Source organism: Danio rerio, chromosome 19 (assembly GCF_049306965.1).
Source record: "Danio rerio strain Tuebingen ecotype United States chromosome 19, GRCz12tu, whole genome shotgun sequence".
Lineage (NCBI taxonomy): Eukaryota > Metazoa > Chordata > Actinopteri > Cypriniformes > Danionidae > Danio > Danio rerio.
Genome location: NC_133194.1, coordinates 15582501 through 15607500, shown reverse-complemented (window position 1 = coordinate 15607500; position 25000 = coordinate 15582501). Strand labels below are relative to the sequence as shown.

Sequence of the window (25000 nt, the reverse complement as noted above, 5' to 3'; positions counted from 1 at the left end):
CAGGCACACATGTTGTATAACATTATTTATTTTGCTTAATAAAAGAAAAATTTTCCTCTGAGAGTGATTATACTCATGACAGGTATTATTTGATAGTTTGCTCATTTATTTCACTGATTTGGCAACCGGCAAACGTCATCAGGGAAATTGAACTCCACTTAGTAAAAAAAAAACATTAGTGCTCCATTTGGGATGACACTACAAACATACACTATGCTGATGAGTGCGTAAGTGCATAAGTACATAGTGCATGAGTGCATAGTGTGCCATTTGAGATGCAGCTCATGTCTACATGCCTAAATGCAGAGTTGCTGCCATGTGATTGGCTGATTAGAAATTTGCGTTAATACCCTCGTTAAGTGAGTGTAAGTGGCCAGTGAGTGTATATAGCTACTAATTTGAAATGTTGTTCACCTAGAAGCTGGTTAGTTTTGTTAGTGTAAAACAGTGAAAAAATCTCTACTGAAAATATGGGGTTAAATAAATGGGGAAAAAAACTGGTTTTAGAAACCATTTGGGGAATGAAACCAGATGTAATGTTTGCTATTAAATAGAAGTTGTAGGAACCATTATAGTTTTATCATTTGATTAAATTTAATTTTAAAATACCTTGGGATGAAGTAAAACAACATTTTACATCTGCATCCCAAATAAAGGTGTTTATAGCAAAATTACCAAACTCAAAATTATTATTACAAATTCTGGGGGATTTAAATTTAAAGAGACAGTTCAGTTAAAAAAATAAAAATTCACCATTTGCTCTACTTTGTGTTTTTAAGATGTTTTGAAAAAAGCTTAAAAGTAGTAACAATTGATTTCCATAGTGGGACAAACAAATACTATGGAATTCAATGACAACAGGTATTCAGCTTTCTTCAAAACATCTGTTGTGCTTAACAGAAGTCAAAGATGTTTGAAACAAGCAAAGAGTAGACCGGATTCAGTTTTCGGTGAACTACCCATTTTTTCAGAATTTAAAATATCCATTGAACATGCACAGTAAGATCACATCAACCATTTGCACAACTTTATTATATTTTCAAAAAATCAATATACTTTATTTCTCTGAAATTTGTTAAACCATATTAAGCCATATTGCTACTGGGTATACATTTAGTTAAACCCTCCAGTACTGACAGCACTCTGTAAAATTATTATTTTTTTTTTTATAGTTTGCAGCAAAGCTATTGTCATGTGACTAGTAAACTATGCATGAACTTTCCAATGTAAGCAGCACTGGATGAAATAATCTGCCAAATGCATAAATCGACATGTAAAAATTCAACTGAGTGTGATAATGACACTCGCATGAGCAGACACCGCTATTAATAATTGTTAAAAACAGCCACAGATGAGTTGGATAAATCGGATTCTCACCCACACAGTTGTCACACAGGCTGCAGTGGGAGGTTCGTGGCGGCCGGAAGATCTTGCAAGTGAAGCAGTATTTGAGTTTAACCACCTGCTGATTGATGACCACCTCCTTAGTGCGCGGAGGGGGGCGGTAAGATGAGGACGAGCCCGTCGGGTTGTCTGAGACACAGAGAAAAACATTTTCAGCAGAGGAAGAAATGTCAAATAACAAAAACTATGCTCTTGGGATTCATAAAAAAAGTTTAATAAGCTGCTCTGAACAGCTAACACTTTCTGTAGACAAATTAAATGAAAGAAATAAAGCAGAACCTTTGGTTTTGTAAGCTTAAAAAAAATCTATTAAGTAATCAATAAAATATATTAAAAGTGCTATTTTCAGCACTTAAAATTAAAGAATAAACACATGAATAGTACAGCATGAAGTTAATTGTGAAATTTGCTTCATTCCAAAAAGTTAATAGTATATTTGTCAAGTCATCTTTACACAGCTGATTTAAGGTGGCCCTAAAGTGGGTTTGTGTCTGTTAAAATTTATTTTGAAGAAGCTATCCGCTTGTTAAGTGTAACGTCACGCGAATCGGCTTCCGGGTCCAAGCGCTCTAGCATCCATTCCTAATATCCGATGGCCAGAAAGTGATAGATTTTTTTTGTGATGCAGCAAGTCCAGAGACTGTTGTGTACACCATGATTTGGTATACGATTCATAAAGAAGGGATCATAAATTAATATTTTCTCAATTCAAATGAGTGGCAGCTTGGACCCGGAAACGTATTCCATACATCACCGATATGTCACGACCAGATAGCAGATACCATATAAAAAATTTGAGAATTTACGTCGCTTCATGTTTGGTTACTGTGCCACCTTCGCGGTGTAAAGATGCTTTATTTTACGCTGCACATTCTCTCGTTCGGTTTCATACAGACCAAAAAAGTTTCACATTTATTTCCTGTAATGACTGGGTTGTTATTTTGCCATCATAGTTTTTGTTGCTGTTGTTCCAGCTCATCTAATCAGAGACACACCAACCTTAGAGCTTATTTTAACAACTGCATTTATTTAACTTCCTTCCCAATTCAGTGACACAATTTGTTTCTTTTAACAGTCAATTATTAATTTTCTGATGTGTTATATACATTAAATTAGTAATTTTCTCTCGTCTTCCAAAGCCAAAGTAGCAATAAGCAACAAAACTTCTTTAAAAATTTCTAAATTGAAATGTACAAATCAAAAATAATTGTGTAGGTTACCTAAACAATTATTAACAAAACATGCTACACAGATTCACGACATCTAAAAAAGTTAACGTTTATGGTATTAAATACATGTCTTCAATGTGCAGTTTGGACTGAAATAAAAACACCCTCTGCACAGAGACTCTATATTTCTCTAATATTTTGAAATGAACAAGCATGGGGTAACAAAACATTCAAATCCAGCAGTGAAACTTGCATCATCGTTATCACTGTCATGAGACTAGTGCAGCTGTGCATCGGTGGAGTCGCTCTTTAGTGTTTGGGCTTTTAGCAATCTAGAAGTTTTTCCTCACATTCTGAATTTATGGCGACAGCGGTGATTCATTAATACTCAAATCTAATTCAAAAGTTCAAATCATGATTTAAAATTACACATCCTATTTGTAAATATATGTGTGTGTGTGTGTGTGTGTGTGTGTGTGTGTGTGTGTGCGCATGTGTGTGTATGTGTGTAATGCTGTGCAACACATTGCTTACAAGCGTTACGTTATGGAGCCAGATCAGTCTCAAAGATATAACGTTTACAAAATAAAATTTATACATGCACAGGACAATTCAGATTACAAAAAATGCAATTTGTAAATTCAACAATTTGTGAATTCAAAAATAAAAATCATAAATTTTATTGCCAAACGAATTGAATTTGTATATGTATTATTCTTGTTTTGCACTAACAAATTGTATTTTTTAATCGTGTTTTGAATTCATAAAATGGATTACAAAATTATGTTATTATTATTATTATTATTATTATTAAAAATAATTTACAAATTGGATGTGTATTTTTATTTCATGGTTTAAATTTATGAATTGGATTTGTGTATTTATGAATTGCGTTCTGAATTTAAGATTTTTTCCAGTACATAAACTAAGCATTTTTTAGGAAACCTGACAGGTGGGCGAAAGGAAGACAGACAGGTAATACATTTGTCTTACATAATTTATAACTGTAATGAATTATCCATTTCACAGCATCTCAAAACAACTTAAGTATAAAACGTTTTATTATAACAATTATTCTTTAACAAATCTAATTAAAATGTATTTTGCTCTCTTGATGTTTTTTTAAAGATGTCACCGGGTTTTATTAACCGTATCTGGATTTATCAAAAATGATACATGAATCCTCCTGAACATTTACAGGGAAAAAATGTGCTATTATGCAGTAGGCAAAAAAAAAATTAAAAAGATTAAACCCTCAGGCTATGCAGATCTGAGTGCGTGTTTCAGATCATGTCAATGTCAACTTCTACAATCACAGCAGAACGTCCTCTAATTTAAGGAAATGAAATGGTGTGTCTGTGGACAGAAACATGGAGATGAGTGAGCCCCTACAAAGGTGTTTAGTGCCTTTATCTTTCTCTTTATGTTAATATTATTGCAATTTCCAAAAAATAAAAATAAATAAATAGGCCCACAAAAAATGAGATCTGCTTAATACAAATTTACCCATCAAAAACAAAATACGTTTTAATGTCATGTCCAGTTTTGATGTCATAGATGCTGCACAAAACTAAATTTCAAACCGAACAAGTTTCGGGTGGTCATTGTGGTAAATCTGTGAGACAAAATAGAACCCACAGCCAAATCTGCCCACAAAAACCTGACAAACAAACATGGCTACACTTTACCCCCTATACATCCTGGTTTTGTTACTTGATGTTTGGTGTTAGCTAGTACAGCAGTGTGTTATTACAGTTCCATTAAAGCATACAGCTCCACATGTCTAGATCTGGATCTCGTGCGATTACAGGTGTAGTTCAATCACAAGATTTACTCACACTCAAACAGCTCTAAACTGTAATGACTTTAAACATAAAACATGTTCCGAAAAATGTTTAAAGCAGCAATTCTGATAAAAAGTAGGATCAAAAAAATACTATGGAAGTCAAATTATCGTATTTGTAATTGCAAAACTAATGCATATAATATCATAGTTTGACGTTTTCAAAAAGTAATTTCATTTAGTTGAATTACAGTGCTCCAATTAGTCAGTGGAATAATCGATAGAATGATGACAGACTCCCAATCAAATTATTTAATTAATCTTTATAAAATAATGATAATAATAATAATAATAAATTTAAACTTCCACCTAGTATAAAGATGCATTTTCGTCAATCCAATCACTTGACCACTTTCAACCCTTTTTCTGATGAGTGAAAGTTTGTGGCCGGATATTAGCTTTTTCTGACCTTTCAACCTAAAGCTGCAGTGACATTGAACATTTCTCCTCAACGACTTCTATTCATACGCACACAAATGCGTTAGACCGGAAATGCAAGCTCGTGTGACAAGTTTTGCAGTTCGCTGCATTGTAGAGTTCAAGCTTGGTGATTTCTGAACTGCGAAATCGCATCACCTGACTGTGTGAGACAAATCGAAGATCCAAACATGACCTCTCTTGACAGAAATTTAAAATATGGACCAATCGTTCGCCTTTTTTAATGTCTAATCATTTGGTTTAATCCCACCAATTTTCGCAGCGCCATACAACAGAATTTTGCAGGCACAAACTCTAGTGTGAACGCAGCATAATACTGAAAACATTAGCAATGAAAATTGCATTAACAAAATGGCAGATCAATTAAACAGGCTTTGTAAGACTCCTTTATGCATTATTAAATAAAAGAAAAAAAGAAAAGAAAAAAAAGATAGCAAAAAAAGAAAATAATAGAATAAAATACAAATAAAATAAATTCTACATTTTAAATTCATATATTTATATTTTAAATAAATTCTATAATTTATTTTATTTTTAATTCCTATCAGGCAATTAATTTAATTCCTATCCTTTTACAGTTTTAACATGTGCTTTTGTATATCTATATCTTTTTGCATTTTCATATAAAAAATTAACAAATATTTTAAACATTAAAAGCAACTAAATTAATTCAATTCAATTCAAATCAACTTTATTTGTATTGTATAATACTAAAATATGCAATTCAGGATAATGGACCCTTTTGAAAAGAATGGTCATCCAACACATGCATCATCCAAAGCTTATATTGCGTCCCTAAATGGAATTAAAAATAAATTTAAAGTACATTAAAGACGTAACATATGAAATAACTAACTAGTTTACAGATGCTACAAGTGCTGCTATTTTACCAGAATCAAGAAACTATAGTTAAAAAAAATCTAATTTGCAGTCAAATATGTAGTCTTATTTTTACAAAAAAAAAATTATATATATTAATCCCTATATATATATATATATATATATATATATATATATATATATATATATATATATATATATATATATATATATATATATATAWTTTTTTTTTTTTTTTTTTTTTTTTTTTTTTTTAATTGGGATCAACCTAACATCATTCATGACAACATTCAAAAGACTCCCAGCCACTGGATTTATGAATGAGATCAGCAGGCAGGGAAGATGACATTTAGCTGCTGTTTGAACCCATTTAACCACATGTGCTTTTGCAACTTTTTGCAATTCAAAAAGTGGAAAGCTCAAAATATTTCACAACCCACTGACAACTGTACGTTTAGCAGCAATGTCCACATATGATCAGATCGACAAAAATAGAAGATGTGAACAGGGCCTCATTCTTACAAAAGCATGTCTGTATAGCAAAGGTGTCAAACTCAGTTCCTGGAGGGCCACAGCTCTGTAGTTTAGCTTTTACCTTAATTAAACACACCTGATCAAACTAATGGAGTCCTTCAGGCTTGTTTGAAACCTACAGGTGTGTTGGAGCAGGGTTGGAACTAAACTGTGCAGTACACTGGCCCTTTAGCAGTTTAAAACCCCTGGTATAGGCAAGGGCATGTGTAGCAGATCTCACACCAAGAGCAAAAAACAATAAAAGGTTAAAACTATTCACAGCAGCCATGACTAAACCGATTACAATTTCAGAAAAAATTTTTGCTTACTTTTCTGTTTTAATTTACTTTGCGTTATTTATATTTAAATAAGGTTTTACAAAACATTATTTTTAGATCTGGAACTTATAACTTATGGTGTTCAGTCAAAAAATATCAATACAGATTTTATGGCCCAGCCCTAATTGAGCACTTCAATTCAGCTGTTATTTTTACGTTTATATGTTTGTTTGACTACATTTTATATGATAATTGCTGGCTGCATTGTCAAGCAATGATAAATGACTTTAAGCATAATATGTTCTAATAGGAATTCCCAACTTGGGTATGAACCATGTTTGTTTTTTATGTGTAACAAGAATTGCATTCAGTTACACACCTACTTATGGCAATGTTACCATACTAGTCCGTTTCAACTTCCAAACCTACATAAAGCAATTTTGAGGATAACATTTTACGGTATGAATTTAAGGCAGACACAAACTCTGATAATGTAGAAAATCAATCAGATTCAACTTTGTAAATACAAGACCAAAAGCTTTTTTTTTTTTTTTTTTTGCAACTCTTTAGAAAAACACAGCACAGCATGGCAATGACACTACAGTTGTGTCATCTTTTTTTGGTATACATTTGTCCAGCATTACGCTTATATTGTTAACAGTCAAGTAGGCATCTGTATAAGTAATATTTGGATTTGTATGAATGTATTTTAAGAAGGTCTGGAGAATGCGAGCTTTGTGACTTGCAGATGTACTGTCTGTCTGTATATATATAAAGAGTTGTTGAAAAAGATTCAATTAATTATTTAAAACGATTAATTACTGTACCAGTATTTTAAACCAGTAGCAACCTCAGACATCTCATTCTTGAGTCATTATATTTTAACTCTTAAAAAGTATTCTTAAAACAATAATACAATTGAGCTCACCAAATAAAATTGTCTGTTAAGATGTCCATTCAGATTCAAGGAAGAAATCTGAATTTTCAAATGAAATAAAAAAAAGTGATTCTAACTTCTTCCAGAACAATGAAACTCTAATACAAAACCCAAGCTGTGCACTATGCAGTAAGCAGAGCACTATAACATTATTTTCTAAACATGACCATGGACATGTGAAGCTGTGTTTTGCTCACCGATTTGTTTCTCAATGTCTGCAGCCTCCTCTGGAGTGGCCCGGGGCAGAATCCCTGGATCTGTGAAGCTGGTCTGTAGGAGGGAGATGATCACAAACACAAAAAGCACCCCTCCGATGGCCGGGATGCAGCTGGTGAGGTGTTTCACCAGGAACGGGCAGCTGAAACCACAGAATGGCTCAATTAGGAAAACATTGATTGCGGAACAAGGAAGCTTTAAAACACAGAGCTCCATTAAACCTTTCCATTCCCTGCAGCTCTGTGGATTCCAATCCCAATGTCTAATGCTAAACAAATGCCCTATAAAGAGAATGAGAGACAGCGGCGCTTGTGTAAGAGGATCCAAACAAGATCTGCTGTCTAAAGTGCTGCAGTGCATTGGAAAATAAATAATGCAAGTTAATGGTATAACATAAAGATTTCGACTTTAAGGGAATCTTTAGATAATGTGCTACGTCCCAGGGGATTGGTTTAAAATTAGAGATACAATTAATGCCACATTTAAATAACCATATTTCATTAATTACAGTCACTAAAAATGGCCTCAGTATGATAATGCATTGAGAGGCACAGTATATTTCACATGCAGTTTTACATTAGTTATGAAATAACTGCATAATAGGGACCCAGTTTATTTTGCATCAGTGATACTTCTCAAGTAACGTCTTCAGTTTGTTGAAATACATGTCAAATAAACATTTTAAATAACAAGCATTCATAAAATGACCATATATGCAGCCTTAACAAAACTGACGACAGAATGAAAATGTACGTTGTAAAATAAGCTTGTATAAAACACAAACAAACTTTCATTAAGATATGACTATGAGAGATCATATTAAACAGTGTATAAAAAATTAACAAAAAAATATGAATTAAGATAATATTTATAACAAAATAATAGTTATAATACAAAACAGACATGTTCTATATATTTTATATTAATTTTTTAAATAACAATAGGCTGACAGGGAGCTGCCAGTGGCGGGACAAATTTTAAAAAGATGATTTGCTGATATTACAGTAAAACAGAAAAAAAAAATAAAAAGATATATATATATATATATATATATATATATATATATATATATATATATATATATATAATAATGGAAATCTACTGTTGGTAATATCAATATTGTAGTGTCAATTTTTTTAATAAATACTGAACCAAAATAGGTTTGTTTACAAATAACTAGTTTGATGTTTCAAAGAAACATAGCGATTACAATGTCGTAATTAATTTGTTTTGTTGTTTTATTCAACATCGATAGAATTCATAAATACTTATTTGTGTAAATTTGTCATTAAATTGCCATTCTCACACTCTAAAGATCTGCTGCTCATTAAGATTGATAGTATTTCTCCATTCTATAAAAGTCAGTGACCCATTCTTCAACGTCATCTCCACAGAACAAAGAAGGTCATACAGGTATGCAACTGTTACTAGAGAATGAGTAAATGACGACAGAATGCCTGTTTTGGGGTGAATTAACCCTTCAAGATTGTTTAAAGCATGTGTTTGATTACAACCTACAAAACATTTTCTCGAGTAAACAGACATTGTAAATGGGACTTTCACCGGAGTTGGGATACACCTGCGACAACTTAACCCCACAGGCCTGCATTGTTGTGTTCCTCCATGCTTTCGGACAGCACTAGTGGCTTGCACGATCTTTCACAACAACAACAAGCAGCTTAGTGAGCATGCTGTCCACCGACAAAGGCACCAGACTTACTCGAATATGAAGAAGAGTCCGCTGGTGAGCAGGATGAGTCCCAGTGTAAGCGGCAACACGCCGCTCTGACGCGCCACGATGATGCGACCGTCACAGTAGAAGCGGTTCTTCCCGGGAAACACCTCCCATTTTCTCCGGGCTCGTCTGGGCTTGTGCTCGGGCAGAGATCGCGGCGGAGGGGTCGGGGTCGGTGTCGCGAGTGCCTGAGGATCTATTTGCTGATACTCGCGGTTTTTCATCCTTCACGGCGGTGGAATCAAGCCGCTCCACGCTCGACGTCCATCAAACATCAGCTGCTGCGCGAGACGAGCGGATAAACGTCGCGTAATGGTACCATTCCACAAACACGCGCGCACACGCCGACCGCGTCCCGCTTTATTGGCAAACAGATCGCAGTCCAATCGGCGCACGACGAAACGCGACGGATTTACTAGCGTATGACGTAACGCGATATGCAGCGGCGACGTCACCGATGCGTCCTACATGTTTCAATAAAGCAGCGGCTTTCTTTGTTATTCGACCGCAAACGCACGCTTCCCCTTTAAAAGCGAACTGCTCCGCTTTTATTCCACGAGCGGTGAAGGACGCCGGATGAGCGTCAGTGGGTTTTGAATACAGTGAGAGCAGAATAGAGGATGATGTGCCGCGCGTACATGCTCATACCTCTACACAGATGATCTCAATTGCACACAGGATGTGACGCTCCAGTCCTCGGATGCTCTTCACATGGCAGGCTGCGTAATAGATGCTCTTGTCATAATCTTTTGAAAGCTCTTCGTGTTATTACCAGGCTATGGTTATTACAGACTGACGGTGTTTAGTGTGCAATTCTGGAGGAACATTTGTGATGGTGACTTTATGGTGACAAGATGACAAAATAGTGACAGTGATGATTCAGAGCTCTTTTCTTTCTTTCTTTCTTTCTTTCTTTCTTTCTTTCTTTCTTTCTTTCTTTCTTTCTTTCTTTCTTTCTTTCTTTCTTTCTTTCTTTCTTTCTTTCTTTCTTTCTTTCTTTCTTTCTTTCTTTCTTTCTTTCTTTCTTTCTTTCTTTCTTTCTTTCTTTCTTTCTTTCTTTCTACGCAGGGGTGCCCTAACATCAGGGGCGGACTGAGACAAAAATTCAGCCCTGGCACTGTTGCCACACCAGCCCACATTACCTCACCGACACAACCCCACCCACGGACACGCACAATAATTATTTATTTTGGTGTAAAGATGGTGAAATAATATGACATTCTTGCCCAATTTTGATTATGTCCGGGTAACCTTGGATTGGGTCGGCCCATCTTGAAACCAGGCGGCAGTTGCCGATTGGGCCAAATGCTTTATTATTATTTTTATCATCATCATCATAATATCACATAATATCACATCTAGCAAGAGAAAAAAGCTTTCTGCAAAAACAAATTAAAAAAAAAAAAAACTGACCGGCCCACATTTAAAAATTGGTCCGACCCCTCTGGCATTTGCCAGAATTGCCAGATGGCCAGTCCGCCCCTGCCCAACATTTTATTTTACAGGGTCTAAACCCAAATATCACTGTGAGCATTAACAATTAATTAAAAGGAAATAATAAACAAATAAAAACATGAAATGTATTTACTAGTGCAGTGTAAAATGGTAACTTATTGCAATGAAAACCTATTCGTGAACACTGAACAGTGGAGTTCACTGCTGAATACACTCTCTGCATTGTTCTCTCTCTATGAGGTGACAGTACATTTAAACACAATCTGATTAAGTTACATGTGATTGAAACATTTAATTTCAGTTAGCTTTTAACAATCAAACAAAAGTTTACATTAGAAATTACATTCTCTAAACCAGGGGTCACCAAACTTGTTTCTGGAGGGCCGGTGTCCTGCTGATTTTAGCTCCAACCCTGATCAAACACACTTGAACAAGCTAATCAAGGTCTTATACTTGAAACACTCAGGCAGGTGTGCTGAGGCAAGTTTGGTGATGGTGACCCCCTGCTCTAAACCATCCTTATCGTTCTCCCTCTCTTCTCGGATAGGATGGTGGGCCAAATCAAAGGTTACCATGGGCCAACTCTGCCAATAGTTTGTGCATCTCTGATCTAGGGGGCACAAAGTAACACTTTTTGAATTTGGCCAATTAATGAACAGTAATGGGGTTAGACAAAACTTTTTTTTAACTAATAACACACAAGCCTCTCCTACAATCAAGCACTGGAATTATGATCGCCGGACATGTGGTTTCTGTGTAGTATTGCCAAATGTGCCAGGAGTAAAGCAGGGTTAGCAGAAAAAAAGCAGATTTCACACAATTAATTTAAATTAAGTTTACTTTTAATAGTAGCTATTTCCTCAGTAATTGGCTATTTTTTTTTTGTTTGTTTTTGTTTATTCTACATAGAACAATATGTTTATTTATTCATTTGTTTATTGGATAAACACATTTGAATCTATTTGCATTATTATTTATCTATTATTATACAATGCATTTATTTGCATTATTAGCAATAAAATATAATTTTTCTATTAAAAAATATTTTCTATTAAAACTAATTTCATCATGTTTTCCTCAAAATGATTTGATATCTTTCAAAATGGTTTCATCTTTTAGCCTAGAAGACGGGATCACGACAATATAAGATTTCACTGACATACTTTCACAGATTTTTTTTTTTTTATAAAAAAATATTGACTATAATAAAAAATATTTTTTTGCTCCAAAAATTATTTCTCCTGTCCAAATTTCGCTGAACTTTTCAATAATTGGCAGGAAGTTGCTGCTGACACTGTGGTAAAAACCTTGGAAGCATGCAATGGTTACCCTGAGCAAATACCTTTGCGTGCCCCGCGTTATTTTGTGCCCCTCGCTCCCCTGCATCATATTGGAGGATATGGGCACCAAGATATCCAAAGTAAAAAAAAAATAATAATTCTGTCAACATAGAAAATTTCCAGTCAACTATAAACAAATAAGCGCTTTCATTCATTCATTTTCTTTTCGCTTAGTGAAATGATTCGCCAACTTGTCGAGAGGGGTCTGGATGCAGATTACCCAATTCATCTGTACCGCATGTCTTTGAACTGTGAAACCGGAGCACCAGGAGAAAAAACAAACGAACACGGGGAGAGCATGCAAACTCCACACAGAAATGCCAACTGATCCAGCCATGGCTTGAACCAGCGACCTTCCTGTTGTGAGGCGATCGTGCTACCCACTGTGCCACTGTGACACCCTAAATAAGCTCTTATCATTTATTAAAAAAAGAACATCACTAACACAAACAAGTAAAGTATTAAATAAATCACATACAAAATGAGCAAATTGCAAGAATTTATAGAATCTTTATGGAAAAATGCTCTGTAATTGTTTCCAGGTTTCCACATCAGGCATTAAAGGAGAGCTGTTATTTGGGCAACCTGAGTTTGAAATAGCATCAAATGAAACATTGCCTACACTGTTGACCAACTGAGAAAAATATATTCCACAATCAGTTTAAACTCATTTTCAGATGTTGCTAGATTTTTGTGATTTTTTTAAAATGAAAGCAATACAGATAAGTACAGTGTTGTTACAAAATACAATACAGATACAGTGTTACAAAAATCATGCTTTATTGATGCAAGTATTGACAGATGTATCCCCAGCCTGATCTCACGAGAAAACGCAAGTATTTTACGTTTTGCCAATTTAGTGACTAATTCGTACGAATTCGTATGAGTTCAGTCGTACGAAATTGTACGATTTTAAAAAGGAGGCGTGGCACCTAACCCCACCCCTAAACCCAACTGTCATTGGGGGATGAGCAAGTCGTACTAAATTGTACGAATTAAATAGTACAAATTCATACGAATTAGCCACTAAATCAAAAAGTTACAAATTGCCGTGAGATTGTGTTGGTATCCCATGTAAAATTTACCCATAACTGGGCCCACACGGAATCTGCGTGCGCAAAATTCCGCAGATTTTTAGCCCATCATTAATTACGTTTATTTACCTGAGTAAATGTGTGTAAACTTATATTTATTCAGTGTTTAATTATAGAAATATGATTTATGTACAATGCAGTTTGTACAGTAATATTGTCTGTCTTTTAGTAGATATATGGTCCCATAGCCACCATGATGAAGCTTTGATTCTCCTATCCTTGTGTTTATATGTGTGTGTGTGTGTTTATTATTCTGAACAACCAACAATTTCTTATATTTCATCAATATTAGTAAATGTATATTAATTAGCAACAAAGGGATATTTTAAATAAAGCAGTGACCAACATTAGAAAATAGAGTAGTTCCAGTACTCGTTTTCTGTTCCTGATTCCTGAGCTCATGATATCAGCTGATTCCTGAGTGTGTATCTTTTTATCCAGCTAGCACTTCTGGTGTGCTTTAGACTTATTCATTAAAAAAACATGAACAAATACAATGGAACTAGAGCAATGTTCATCTTATAATACATTAAACAAATACTATACATTTTTTATTGTTCTTCATTCATTCAATTTCTTTTCAGCTTAGTCTCTTTATTAATCTGGGGTTGCCACAGTGGAATGAGCCACAAACTTACATGGTCCATGGCAAGTCACAAGCAAGTCTCAAGCTAGTCAAGTCAACTTTTGTCAGACTCAAGTAAATTCAAGTCGAGTCGAGACACTGCTTATTTCAAGTCAAGTCGTAGCTTGGTCTAGCAAGTCAATGAATTTTTTTTCAACTTTTGCAGTTATATACACACAGTTGAAGTCAGAATTATTAGCCCCCCTGAATTATTAGTGCCCCTGTTTATTTTTTTTATTTTTACATTTTTTTATTTATTTTTTATTTGTTTAATAAAGGGAAGATTGTTTCAGCACATTTCTTAGCATAATAGTTTAAAAAACCTATTTCTAATAACTGATTTATTTTATCTTTGCCATGATGACAGTAAATAATATTTTTCAAGACACTTCTATACAGCTTAAAGTGACATTTAAAGGCTTAACTAGGTTAATAAGGTGAACCAGGCAGGTTAGAGTAATTAGGCAAGTTATTCTATAATGATGGTTTATTCTGTAGACTATAGAAAAAAATAGCTTAAAGGGGCTTATAATTTTGTTCCAAAAATTGTTTTTAAAAAATTCAAAACTGCTTTTATTCTAGCCAAAATAAAACAAATAAGACTTTTTCTAGAAGAAAAAATATTATCAGACATACTGTAAAAATTTCCTTGCTCTGTCAAACATCATTTGGGAAATATAAAAAAAAAAATCAAAAGGGGGCTAATAATTGTGACTTCAACTGTATATACTATATATATATATATATATATATATATATATATATATATATATATATATATATATATATATATATATATATATATATATATATATATATATATATATATATTGTCAACGACTCGGTCCCAGTCATTCCCCTTTGCTGGCCAGCAGAGGTCACCATCCCCAGACTTCTAGCAATTACATCATCCACTTATACTGATAGCCTGCACACCTGAAGCACATCCAGCTAATCACCCACGCTCACGCTTAAAACCAGCACACACACACTCAGTCTTTGCAAAGTCTTGTTCTGCCCCGGCTAACACTACTAAGCGTTTCTCTACACTGCCTGCTTTCCCGTTGCTTACCTTGCCTTGTTCCTCGACCTCGTCCTGCCAGTCTTGTTCCTCTGCCTGATTACCGACTTTGATCCTAGCCACCTGCCTTGAACTCTAGCCTGGACACCGACCTTGATATTCGCCGCCTGCCTTGAACTCTAGCCTGGACACCGACCTTGATATTCGCCGCCTGCCTTGAACTCTAGCCTGGACACCGACCTTGATATTCGCCGCCTGCCTTGAACTCTAGCCTGGACACCGACCTTGATATTCGCTGCCTGCCTCAGACCCATGCCTGAACATTCATACTGTGATTACCTGCCGTTGATCCTTCAATGTAACACTATTGTGTTTGATGTGAGTTCGCACACGCATTACATCTGTGTGCTTGTCTTTATTAAACTGTGTTTAATAAATTTACTGCAAATGGATCCCTCTGTGTCAGCCCCTTCGTTACAGAAGACTTTGCCAAACATGGATCCCGCAGCCCTACAGGTCTTTTCCACTGAACTCACAACACAAGCCCAGGTTTTAGCGACTCAACACAACTAACGGAGGAACTAGTGAGTACCCTGCGTAATCTGAATGTTGCGACCCCAGCGCAATTCACCACCAACTACTCTACCAGTCCACCTCTGGCAACCTTTACTCCTCACTCGACCAGTCTCCGCCTGTCGTTCCCTGACAAGTTCTACGGCAATCCCTCTAAATGTAAAGGTTTTCTGCTCCAATGCAAGCTGTTTGTCGCACAACAACCCCATATGTTTGCAGATAAGAACAGTAAAATCGCCTTTGTGTGCTCGTTGCTCTCTGGAAAAGCCCTGGATTGGGCAACTGCGGTCTGGCCAGAAAACACCCCCACATTTCCCTCGTTTAAAGAGTTTCTCCAGCGTTTCTGTGTGGTATTCGATCATCCAGCAGGAGGTTGAAATGCAGGTGAAGAATTGCTATCCATTCAGCAAAATAATCAACCAGCGGCTGAGTTAGCTCTTCACTTCCGCACTCTGGCTGCACAAACTGGCTGGGCTGACGACCCTCTCAAGATCCTGTACCACAAAGCCCTGAACTCTGAGTTACTGACCGAACTAGCATGTAGAGATGATGGAAAATCACTCAATCAACTCATAGAGCTCTCCATCAGGTTGGACAATCTGCTATGCACCAGAAAGCCCTCCTCATTTGTGCTACCCAGTCCCAGTCCAGCAACCACTCCAGCTCTAGCTCCTACAGCTCCCGCTGAACCCATGCAATTGGGTCATGCTCAATTATCCCCTGAAGAACGAGAAAGACGTCTGATGAATAATCTCTGCCTGTATTGCGGACTTGGTGGTCATACGAAGATTAAATGTCCCAATAAGCCTCTTTCCGAGACCTTGCCGGTGAGTGCAACCTCTATTCTCACTATTAATAATAACGCTCTTTTTGTCCCCATCTCTGTTTACATTGACAAAGCCACTAATCACACTGTGGCATTGGTTGACTCAGGAGCCGCTGGTAATTTCATGGATGAGACATTTGCCCGTAGAAACGCTATTCCACTAACCCCTTGTGATTACCCCTTAGCAATCACGGCAGTAGACGAACGCCCCCTAGGGGATGGAAATATAACTTACCGTACCACTCACCTGTCAGTTCAAACAGGCTTGCTTAACAAGAAAGTCATGGAGTTTCTGATTACTAAGTCTCCTCAACATCCCATCATCCTCGGATGGCCATGGCTCTAGAGTCATAACCCCCTCATCTCCTGGAAAACTGGTGAGATCTCAAAATGGAGTGAATCTCGTCTAAGAAATTGTATATGTTCTGTCACCCCTGTTCAGCTCTATACCATTGCTACCAGCCTTGAAAACCCTGAAAATTCCATGATTCCTGAAGAATACCACGATCTATCCGAAGCATTCAGCAAGAAATAAGCCACACATCTCCCACCTCACCGTGAGTATGACTGCGCTATTGACCTGTTGCCTGGTACCACGCCACCTCGTGGGAGAATCATTCCCCTGTCTCAAGTAGAAACTGAAGCGATGAATGCATACATTAAGGAGGAGTTGGAGAAAGGATTCATCCGGCCGTCTACCTCACCCACATCCGCTGTTTTTTTCTTTGTGGAGAAAAAGGATGGAAGTCTGCGCCCCTGCATTGACTATAGAGGTTTGAATGAAATTACTGTGAAGTTTCATTATCCTTTGCCCCTGGTTCCTGCTGCTCTAGAACAATTGTGCTCAGCCAAGTACTTCACAAAACTTGATCTTCGCAGTGCCTATAACCTCATACGCATCAAGCGGGGTGACGAATGGAAAACCGCCTTCTCGACGACCACCGGCCACTATGAATATCGGGTGATGCCCTTTGGCCAGGCAAACAGTCTTTCAGTCTTCCAAGCATTCATCAATGAGGTATTTCATGATATGCTGAACCAATGGATAATTGTCTACATTGATGACATTCTTGTCCATTCTGAGACTCTTGATGACCATATTCTGCACGTACGAGCTGTACTACAGAGACTGATTGAAAACCAGCTTTACGCCAAACTGTCCAAGTGCTAATTTCACCAAACCTGCACCTCATTCCTGGGGTACATTATCAGTGCTGAAGGAGTCACTATGGATGAAGATAATGTGAATGCTGTATTGAATTGGCCAAAACCTAATACGGTGAAGGAGATGCAATGTTTTCTGGGGTTAGCTAACTTCTACCGCTGATTAATTCAAACTTCAGCTCTGTTGCCGCTCCCCTCACTTCTATGGTGAAATCTGGAAACCCCAAGCTCAAGTGGAACCCCGATGCTATCCGAGCCTTCAACCATCTAAAGTTCCGTTTCTCCTCAGCACCCATTCTCTGTCATCCAAATCCCAAGTTAACATAAATCATTGAAATTGACGCATCCATTAAAGGCATCGGAGCTGTATTATCCCAGAGACAAGTGGCATCCAACAAGCTCCATCCCTGCGCCTTCTTTTCTCGGAAGCTAAACTCAGCAGAACGTAACTATGACATAGGCAACCGGGAACTCCTAGCTATGAAGGCAGCTATGGAGGAATGGAGGCATTGGCTGGAGGGAGCTAGACACCCATTCACTGTGATAACAGATCATAAAAACCTGGAGTACGTCCGTTCGGCTAAGAGATTAAATCCCCGACAAGCTAGATGGGCTCTGGTCTTCACCCGTTTCAACTTCTCCGTTACTTACATCTCTGGACCCAAGAACATTAAAGCTGATGCTCTCTCTCGCCTCTTCGAAGATGAACCTAAATCAGATCACGAACAACCCATACTACCTGAATCCATCTTTCTGGCACCCCTTTCCTGGGATATTAATGCCGAAATCGCCCAAGTCGCAGATCAACATCCATCACCTCCATCCTGTCCAGCAGATAAGGTATTTGTTCCACAACCACTCAGAAACCACCTCATTCCAGCCTTAGTTCCGGTCATCCAGGCATTGCAGGCACTGTAGATCTCATTTCCAACCGTTACTGGTGGCCCGACATAGAGCTGACATCATCGACTTCAATTGAAATCCTTGAAATCCCTTGTCGCCCCTGGTCCCATGTCGCCATTGATTTCATCACAGATCTCCCCCGTCCCTGGGTCATGCCACTATACTCACCGTGATCGATCGCTTCTCCAAAGCATGCAGGCTCATTCCCATCCCGAAGCTCCCCACTGCCCTAGAAACAGCCAAACTCCTATGCAACCAGGTTTTCCGATATTATGGTCTCCCCGAAGATATAGTGTCTGACAGAGGTCCCCAATTTACATCAAGAGTATGGTCTGCTTTTTTCAAAAATTTGAACATTAACATTAGCCACACCTCTGGGTACCACCCCCAATCCAACGGGCAAGTCGAGCGGCTTAATCAAGAGATCGGGCGTTTCCTGCGCACATACTCCCATCAGCATCAAGAAAACTGAAGCCGCTTTTTGATGTGTGCCGAATACGCTCAGAATTCCCTTCGCAAAGCAGCCACTGTCCTTACTCTATTCCAGGTAGTTCTGGCCACCAACCCCCCCTGTTTTCCTGGTCCGGAGAACCCTCGGAACTCCCAGCCCTAGATCACTGGTTCCAACAATGTGAAGAAACCTGGAACGCCGCCCATACTCACCTGTCACATGCAGTAAGGAGATTCAAAGAGCAAGCTGATCGCCATCGCTGTCCTAGCCCCGCATACACCCCTGGACAAATACTCCCCTGCAAAAAGCTCAGCCCCAGGCACTTGGGTCCCTTCATGATTGATCGCCAAATATCACCAGTATCGTACAGACTGAATTTGCCTAACCATTACCGCATCTCTCACACTTTCCATGTCTCACTGCTCAAGCCTGCTGCTGGTCCAGCCGAGATGGATAGGGAGGTGGCAGCTGGTGATCAGTGTCCCCCACCGATCATCATCGATGGTGAGGAGGCGTACCAGATCCGTGAGATCCTGAAATCCAGACGCCGGGGGGGACAACTCCAGTACCTGATCGACTGGGAGGGGTACGGTCCTGAAGAACAATCATGGACTAATCATAAGGACATCCTTGACCCAACTCTGCTAAGTGAGTTTCATCGTCTGCATCCAGAAATGCCGGCCCCTCGCCCCCGTGGTAGACCCCGGCGTCGTGGCGCCCCTCACTTCAGGAGCCGTTCGCAGGAGGGGGGGCTCTGTCACCGACTCGGCCCCAGTCATTCCCCTCGCTGGCCAGCAGAGGTCACCATCCCCGGACTTCTAGCCATTACATCATCCACTTACACTGATAGCCTGTACACCTGAAGCGCATCCAGCTAATCACCCACGCTCACGCTTATAAGCAGCACACACACACTCAGTCTTTGCGAAGTCTTGTTCTGTCCCGTTGCTTACCTTGCCTTGTTCCTCGACCTCGTCCTGCCAGCCGCCTGCCTTGTACCTCTGCCTGATTACCGACTTTGATCCTAGCCGCCTGCCTTGAACTCTAGCCTGGACACCGACCTTGATATTCGCCGCCTGCCTCAGACCCATGCCTGAACATTCATACTGTGATTACCTGCCGTTGATCCTTCAACGTAACACTATTGTGTTTGATGCGAGTTCGCACACGCATTACATCTGTGTACTTGTCTTTATTAAACTGTGTTTAATAAATTTACTGCTAATGGATCCCTCTGTGCCAGCCCTTTTGTTACATATATATATATATATATATATATATATATATATATATATTTATATGCTTGGTACCACACATTTAGTATGATTAGCACATAAAATCTCAGAATTGAAACTAAGTCTATACCATAGGTGATAAATAATTAGTTGATTATCTTAATAATAATAAAAATATATATTTGAATAAGTAGTATTGTCTTCATTTACTAGTTTCAGGCACACTGATGTTTATTTTATTTTTATGAGACACATGCCTGAAAACTTCAATTAATTCTGAAAACAGAATGGTTTCACTAATTTGTTATTGACATTTTTAAATAAGTTTTTAAGATATCATTTTTTAAAAACTCCTGAATTTATTTGTTGTACAACCCCCACAGCTAATGCCACTGTTAGCAAAGTCTGTATATTTTTAACTATATATTTTTTCTGTTGTTTTAGTTTGAGGCTTTTTCATGCAGGTTACACAGATCACTTAATCACTAATCACAAATGTACGCTAAAACTAAAGCAAGTCTGCACTTACAACCAAAATTCCAAGTAAGTAAACATATGTAATAATATAATATAAATTAAATTAACAAATTAAAGATGAATGTAAGCACAGGTAGAACTACCTGCAAGGCATTTCTCTCTGACGCACCTCTGCCGGTGACATTTAGGCTGGCTGCAGGGTCATCAGCCGGGAGCCACCTTTCGTTGATGTTTCGCCCCTTTAATCCCAGAATATCTTCGGATGGTGGAGCAACAGTAGGAACGTCTCCTACTGCCCCCTGCAGCCAACCCTAGGATCCTTCTCTCCCCCCATGACTTGTCTTTCCTCCGAAGCCATAGCCAGAAGCTCCCTTTCTCTGCCTCCACTGCCAGCTCTTTTAGTGCTCTTGATAATTTGGTGCCTCTGACACCAATAGACTTTAGGAGCCGTTGGGTGGAGGTTCCGGTGAAGCCTCAGCAACCAATTTCCACTGGATAAGTGAATGCGCGCCACCCTACATGAACACAAGTGTCTGCAAGGTCTGCATATCTGTCTTTCTTCCTTTCAAATGCAGCGTGCAGACAATCTTCCTATGGCCCTGTTAGTTCGACCATGCTGATGGTTTTCGCGACGGTGGACCAGAGCAAAAAAGTTATAGCAATTTTCTGTGGGAACTTCAGCTGATAATCAAGATCTGCTCTTAGGTCCTAGTTGCTTCCGGGTGACAGCAGCGGCCACGTCTTTGTGGTGCTGCTAAGCGCCTCACCCCTTTTCCTCACAAACTGGAAAAGGCCCTGAGATGTTACTGGCGTGGCCCTGTTGGCTTTCAGTCTACGAGCCTCAATGACTTCTGCTAGTTTCTGCAGGACCTGGTCATGACGCCATCTGTATCGTCCTTGACTCAATGCTGCCTTGCAGCTGGCCAGGATATGTTGTAAGTTGGGATTTGAATGGCCACAGAGCAGGCAGCTTTCCTCTGCGCCATACCAGAGATGCAAATTCTTGGGGCTTGGGAGAGTGTCATATGTTGCCCTGATTAGGAAGCTCAACCTTGCTTTTGGCATTCTCCACAAATCCATCCACGACACAACCCTGTCAACAACAGCCTCGCAGGTTGTCCATCTCCCTTGTTGGGATTGGCTTATGGCCTTGATCTTATACCTCTCCTTTTCCTTCCTCATGACTTCGGAGATCACCAGTTTTTTCCTTTTTGTCTTTGAGGCTTTGGACCACATCCAAGGTAATGTTCTCCAACCCAGGCCTGCTCTACTTTGTTGCATGAACCCGACCTCTCCTTGACGTTTCAGCTGGTCAATGGCTTGGTGCACTGCATATTATGCTTTCCATCTCTTTCCAGTCTTTATTTTGGCATGGGTGTTTTGCAATATAACCTATATTTAAACTCAATTTAAATGAATGCAATAGTCTATATCAGTGGTCACCAAACTTGTTCCTGGAGTGAAGGTGTCCTATAGATTTTAGCTCCAACCCTAATCAAACACACCTGAACAAGCTAATCAAGTTCTTACTAGGTATACTTGAAACATCCAGGCAGGTGTGTTGAAGCAAGTTGGAGCTAAACCCTGTAGGGACACCGGCCCTCCAGGACCGAGATTGGTGACCCCTGGTCTATTTACAACAATGAACAGTAATTGCTACTACAATAATAACAATGAACTACTACACTGCGTATGATGCAATCGTTATGTACATTTGAAAAACAGCCAGGGACAGACTTAACTAAGGGCCTAATCACACTATGCCATCTGTACCGTGCCCAGGCCGTTTCCCTGATCGTTTGAGAAGTGTGAGTGCGATGAATCTGGCTCAAGCACGGTTCACTTGGCCGGCCCTGGCCCGGTTGGAAGAGGTGGGCCTGAGCGCAGTTCACTTGGGCTGGTAAGTTTGTAGTGTGAGTGCAAAATGCACCAAAGCCCGAAACTGAAAGTGAGACGTGATTTTAAAAGGGACTGTTTCATATGGATTTATTAATCATTTTTACTGTTTAATGAACGCAAACTGCCCTAGATTATTAAAGACGCAAACTCCTCACTGCACGACAGCTCCGCACCTTGAGCAGACCTCCTCATTCCTGCAGCACGAGGGCTTTATGATTGTTTATAAGCATCAAAAGTGGTGGATTTGTTCATCGAAATATCTGTCTGCATGTCACAGCATTCCTAAGGACTGTTTGGCTAAATGCATGTCACTGCATATCAAACGACTGAAACGATATGGTCAGAGAAATCTCCACTGAGCTGAGCAAGAGCGCTTCTCTACTGAACAGTGCAGCATCGATGACGTAAGCATGCCCAGGCCCGATTGTATGTGAGTGCGGGCCGTCGGGGGAGACAGGAAGGGGGACAATCGTGCTTTGGCCCAGTTCGAGGCAACTGTACACAGTGTGAGTACGGCCTAATAAGCAAGTATAGCAGCCGCTTAGGCTCCCTTGGGAAATAGGGGCCCCCGGCCAATGCCAAGAAGCCTATATTAATCATATCTCTTTTATACATTTTCTATCATATGTCTATAACAGTTAAGACTTTAACGTTATTACTTCTTATCAAAATCGTGAACTCATTTAAATGATGGAATGTTCCTTTCATACTGCACATTCATGAGGTGTGAGCTCCACAGTGCAAAGACACTGCCAATCTGCTAGCGACTAGAGTATAGCTGCTGAGGTGGAGGTAGGTAGAGTAAGAATTTTCAGAACATTTGGGGGAAAGTAGAAATAAGAGAAACAATAAAACGCAGCTACCTCTGCTATCCTGCTTTCTGGCCGAAAAACCTGTCAGATCAGATGATGAGCACTGTAAGCTTGTTAAGAGAGGGCCTGTTCATATAAAATAGTATTTAAAAGTGAGCAGTAAGGCCGCAGATTCACAAATAGCAAATATTCAACTCAACTCATATGAAAAATGGTGACAAGATTAGTTTGATTGATTGTGATTTAAACTTGTTTGAATCATCACCTTGGAATTATAGGGTTCTATCTGCATTCTGAATGATTTTGAGATGTTGAGCTTCAAAGTTTTTGCATTCCATATAGCAGACAGTATGTGTGTAACATTTGTTTTTAAAATATAATCCTAAAATATCAACAAATTATAAAAAAACATCCCATAATGTTAATAAGCTGTCATTTAATAATAATGTCAATAACTCAATTTTGACAAAAATGTCAGATAGAACCTTATAATTCTAAAATTCTAATATAATTTTATTAATATTAAAATCTAATCGCAAAAATGACTAATTAACTGTACATAGTTTGTAAGCTTGTTTTTTATTTGTGATTTTTTATATTTACTTTTTACATTACTTTAAATATTAAAATATCAATTTATTTACAAAAAGTACAGTTCAAAAAAGATAGAGAAAGAGAATTTTGAATTTCAATGCTAGGGCCCCATACCTGAAATTGCTTAGGGCCCCCAAATCACCAAGTCCACCCCTGAAAACAGCGACAGATCAAATTTAACTTGTGTCAGATGTAAAGATAACCTGCATCTGGTGGTGATTAAATTAATTATCTGACAAAGCTCAAATCCTATTTAACAGGCAGCCAAACTTTCCAGTTCTCACGGACATTGCAAGATTGTGAGCTGTTCTAAAGTGACTAGAGCTGTCAGAAAGCAAGATGAAGGCCAAATGTGCGACACTTAGTCCCTTTTTTCAATCCGGGGTTTCCACAGCACATAAACCACCAATTTATCCAGTACATGTTTTACGCAGCGGATGCCCTTCCAGCTGCAACCCATCTCTGGGAAACATCCATACACACTCATTCACACTCATACACTATGGACTATTTTGCCTACCCAATTCACCTGTACCGCATGTCTTTGGACTGTGGGGGAAACCGGAGTACCCAGTGAAAACCCACGCAAACGCAGGGAGAACATGCAAACTCCACACAGAAACGCCAACTGACCCAGCTGAGACTCGAATCAGCGACCTTCTTGCTGTGAGGCGACAGCACTACCTACTGCGCCACCCGTCACCCCATCAATCAAACATGTTAAAAAAAATAATAATAAATATATACTTTCTATATAAACATAAAAAGTTTGTGTCAATTCTTCATAATTTGCATTTGTATGCTTTGAGTTCAGTGTCTGTTGAACTATTTTTTTTTTTTTTATTACTAAGAGATTTGCATAAGAGTACTAGGCTGTGCAAACACTACACTCTCAGTTACCTCTAAAAACCATAATTACTAAAAATAACATGGAAAGACAATTAATCAAAACTAAACTGAAATGTGTTTTCAAAATTAAAAGCTACATGCAGCACCTTTAATGTTTTCTGTGGAATTGCCTGATTTAAAATTAACATATAGCTTCACACCAGAGGACATGGTTCTCTGTGACAAAATGTATCAAGTTCCTATGATTTTAAAATATATATGAATATAAAAAATGATTGCCATTTACTGAAATAGCCAAAATTAGGCCTG

At 38.4% G+C, this 25000-nt stretch overlaps 1 protein-coding gene across 3 annotated transcripts in view; it reads right to left on the bottom strand.

Annotated features, from left to right (window-relative positions):
- The window catches only part of zdhhc18b (zDHHC palmitoyltransferase 18b), a 27477-nt gene extending 17769 nt beyond the window's left edge, over positions 1 to 9708 (bottom strand). For 2 of the 3 annotated variants that reach the window (XM_073930587.1, XM_009294125.4), the window contains exons 1-3: positions 9359 to 9708; positions 7620 to 7780; positions 1378 to 1533 (exon numbers count right to left, since the gene is read on the bottom strand). In XM_073930587.1, coding sequence (XP_073786688.1) covers positions 1378 to 1533; positions 7620 to 7780; positions 9359 to 9597 — 556 coding nt within the window. In that variant the 5' untranslated portion in view covers positions 9598 to 9708. 3 annotated transcript variants of the gene reach the window in all.
- Positions 9709 to 25000: the final 15292 nt, after the last annotated feature.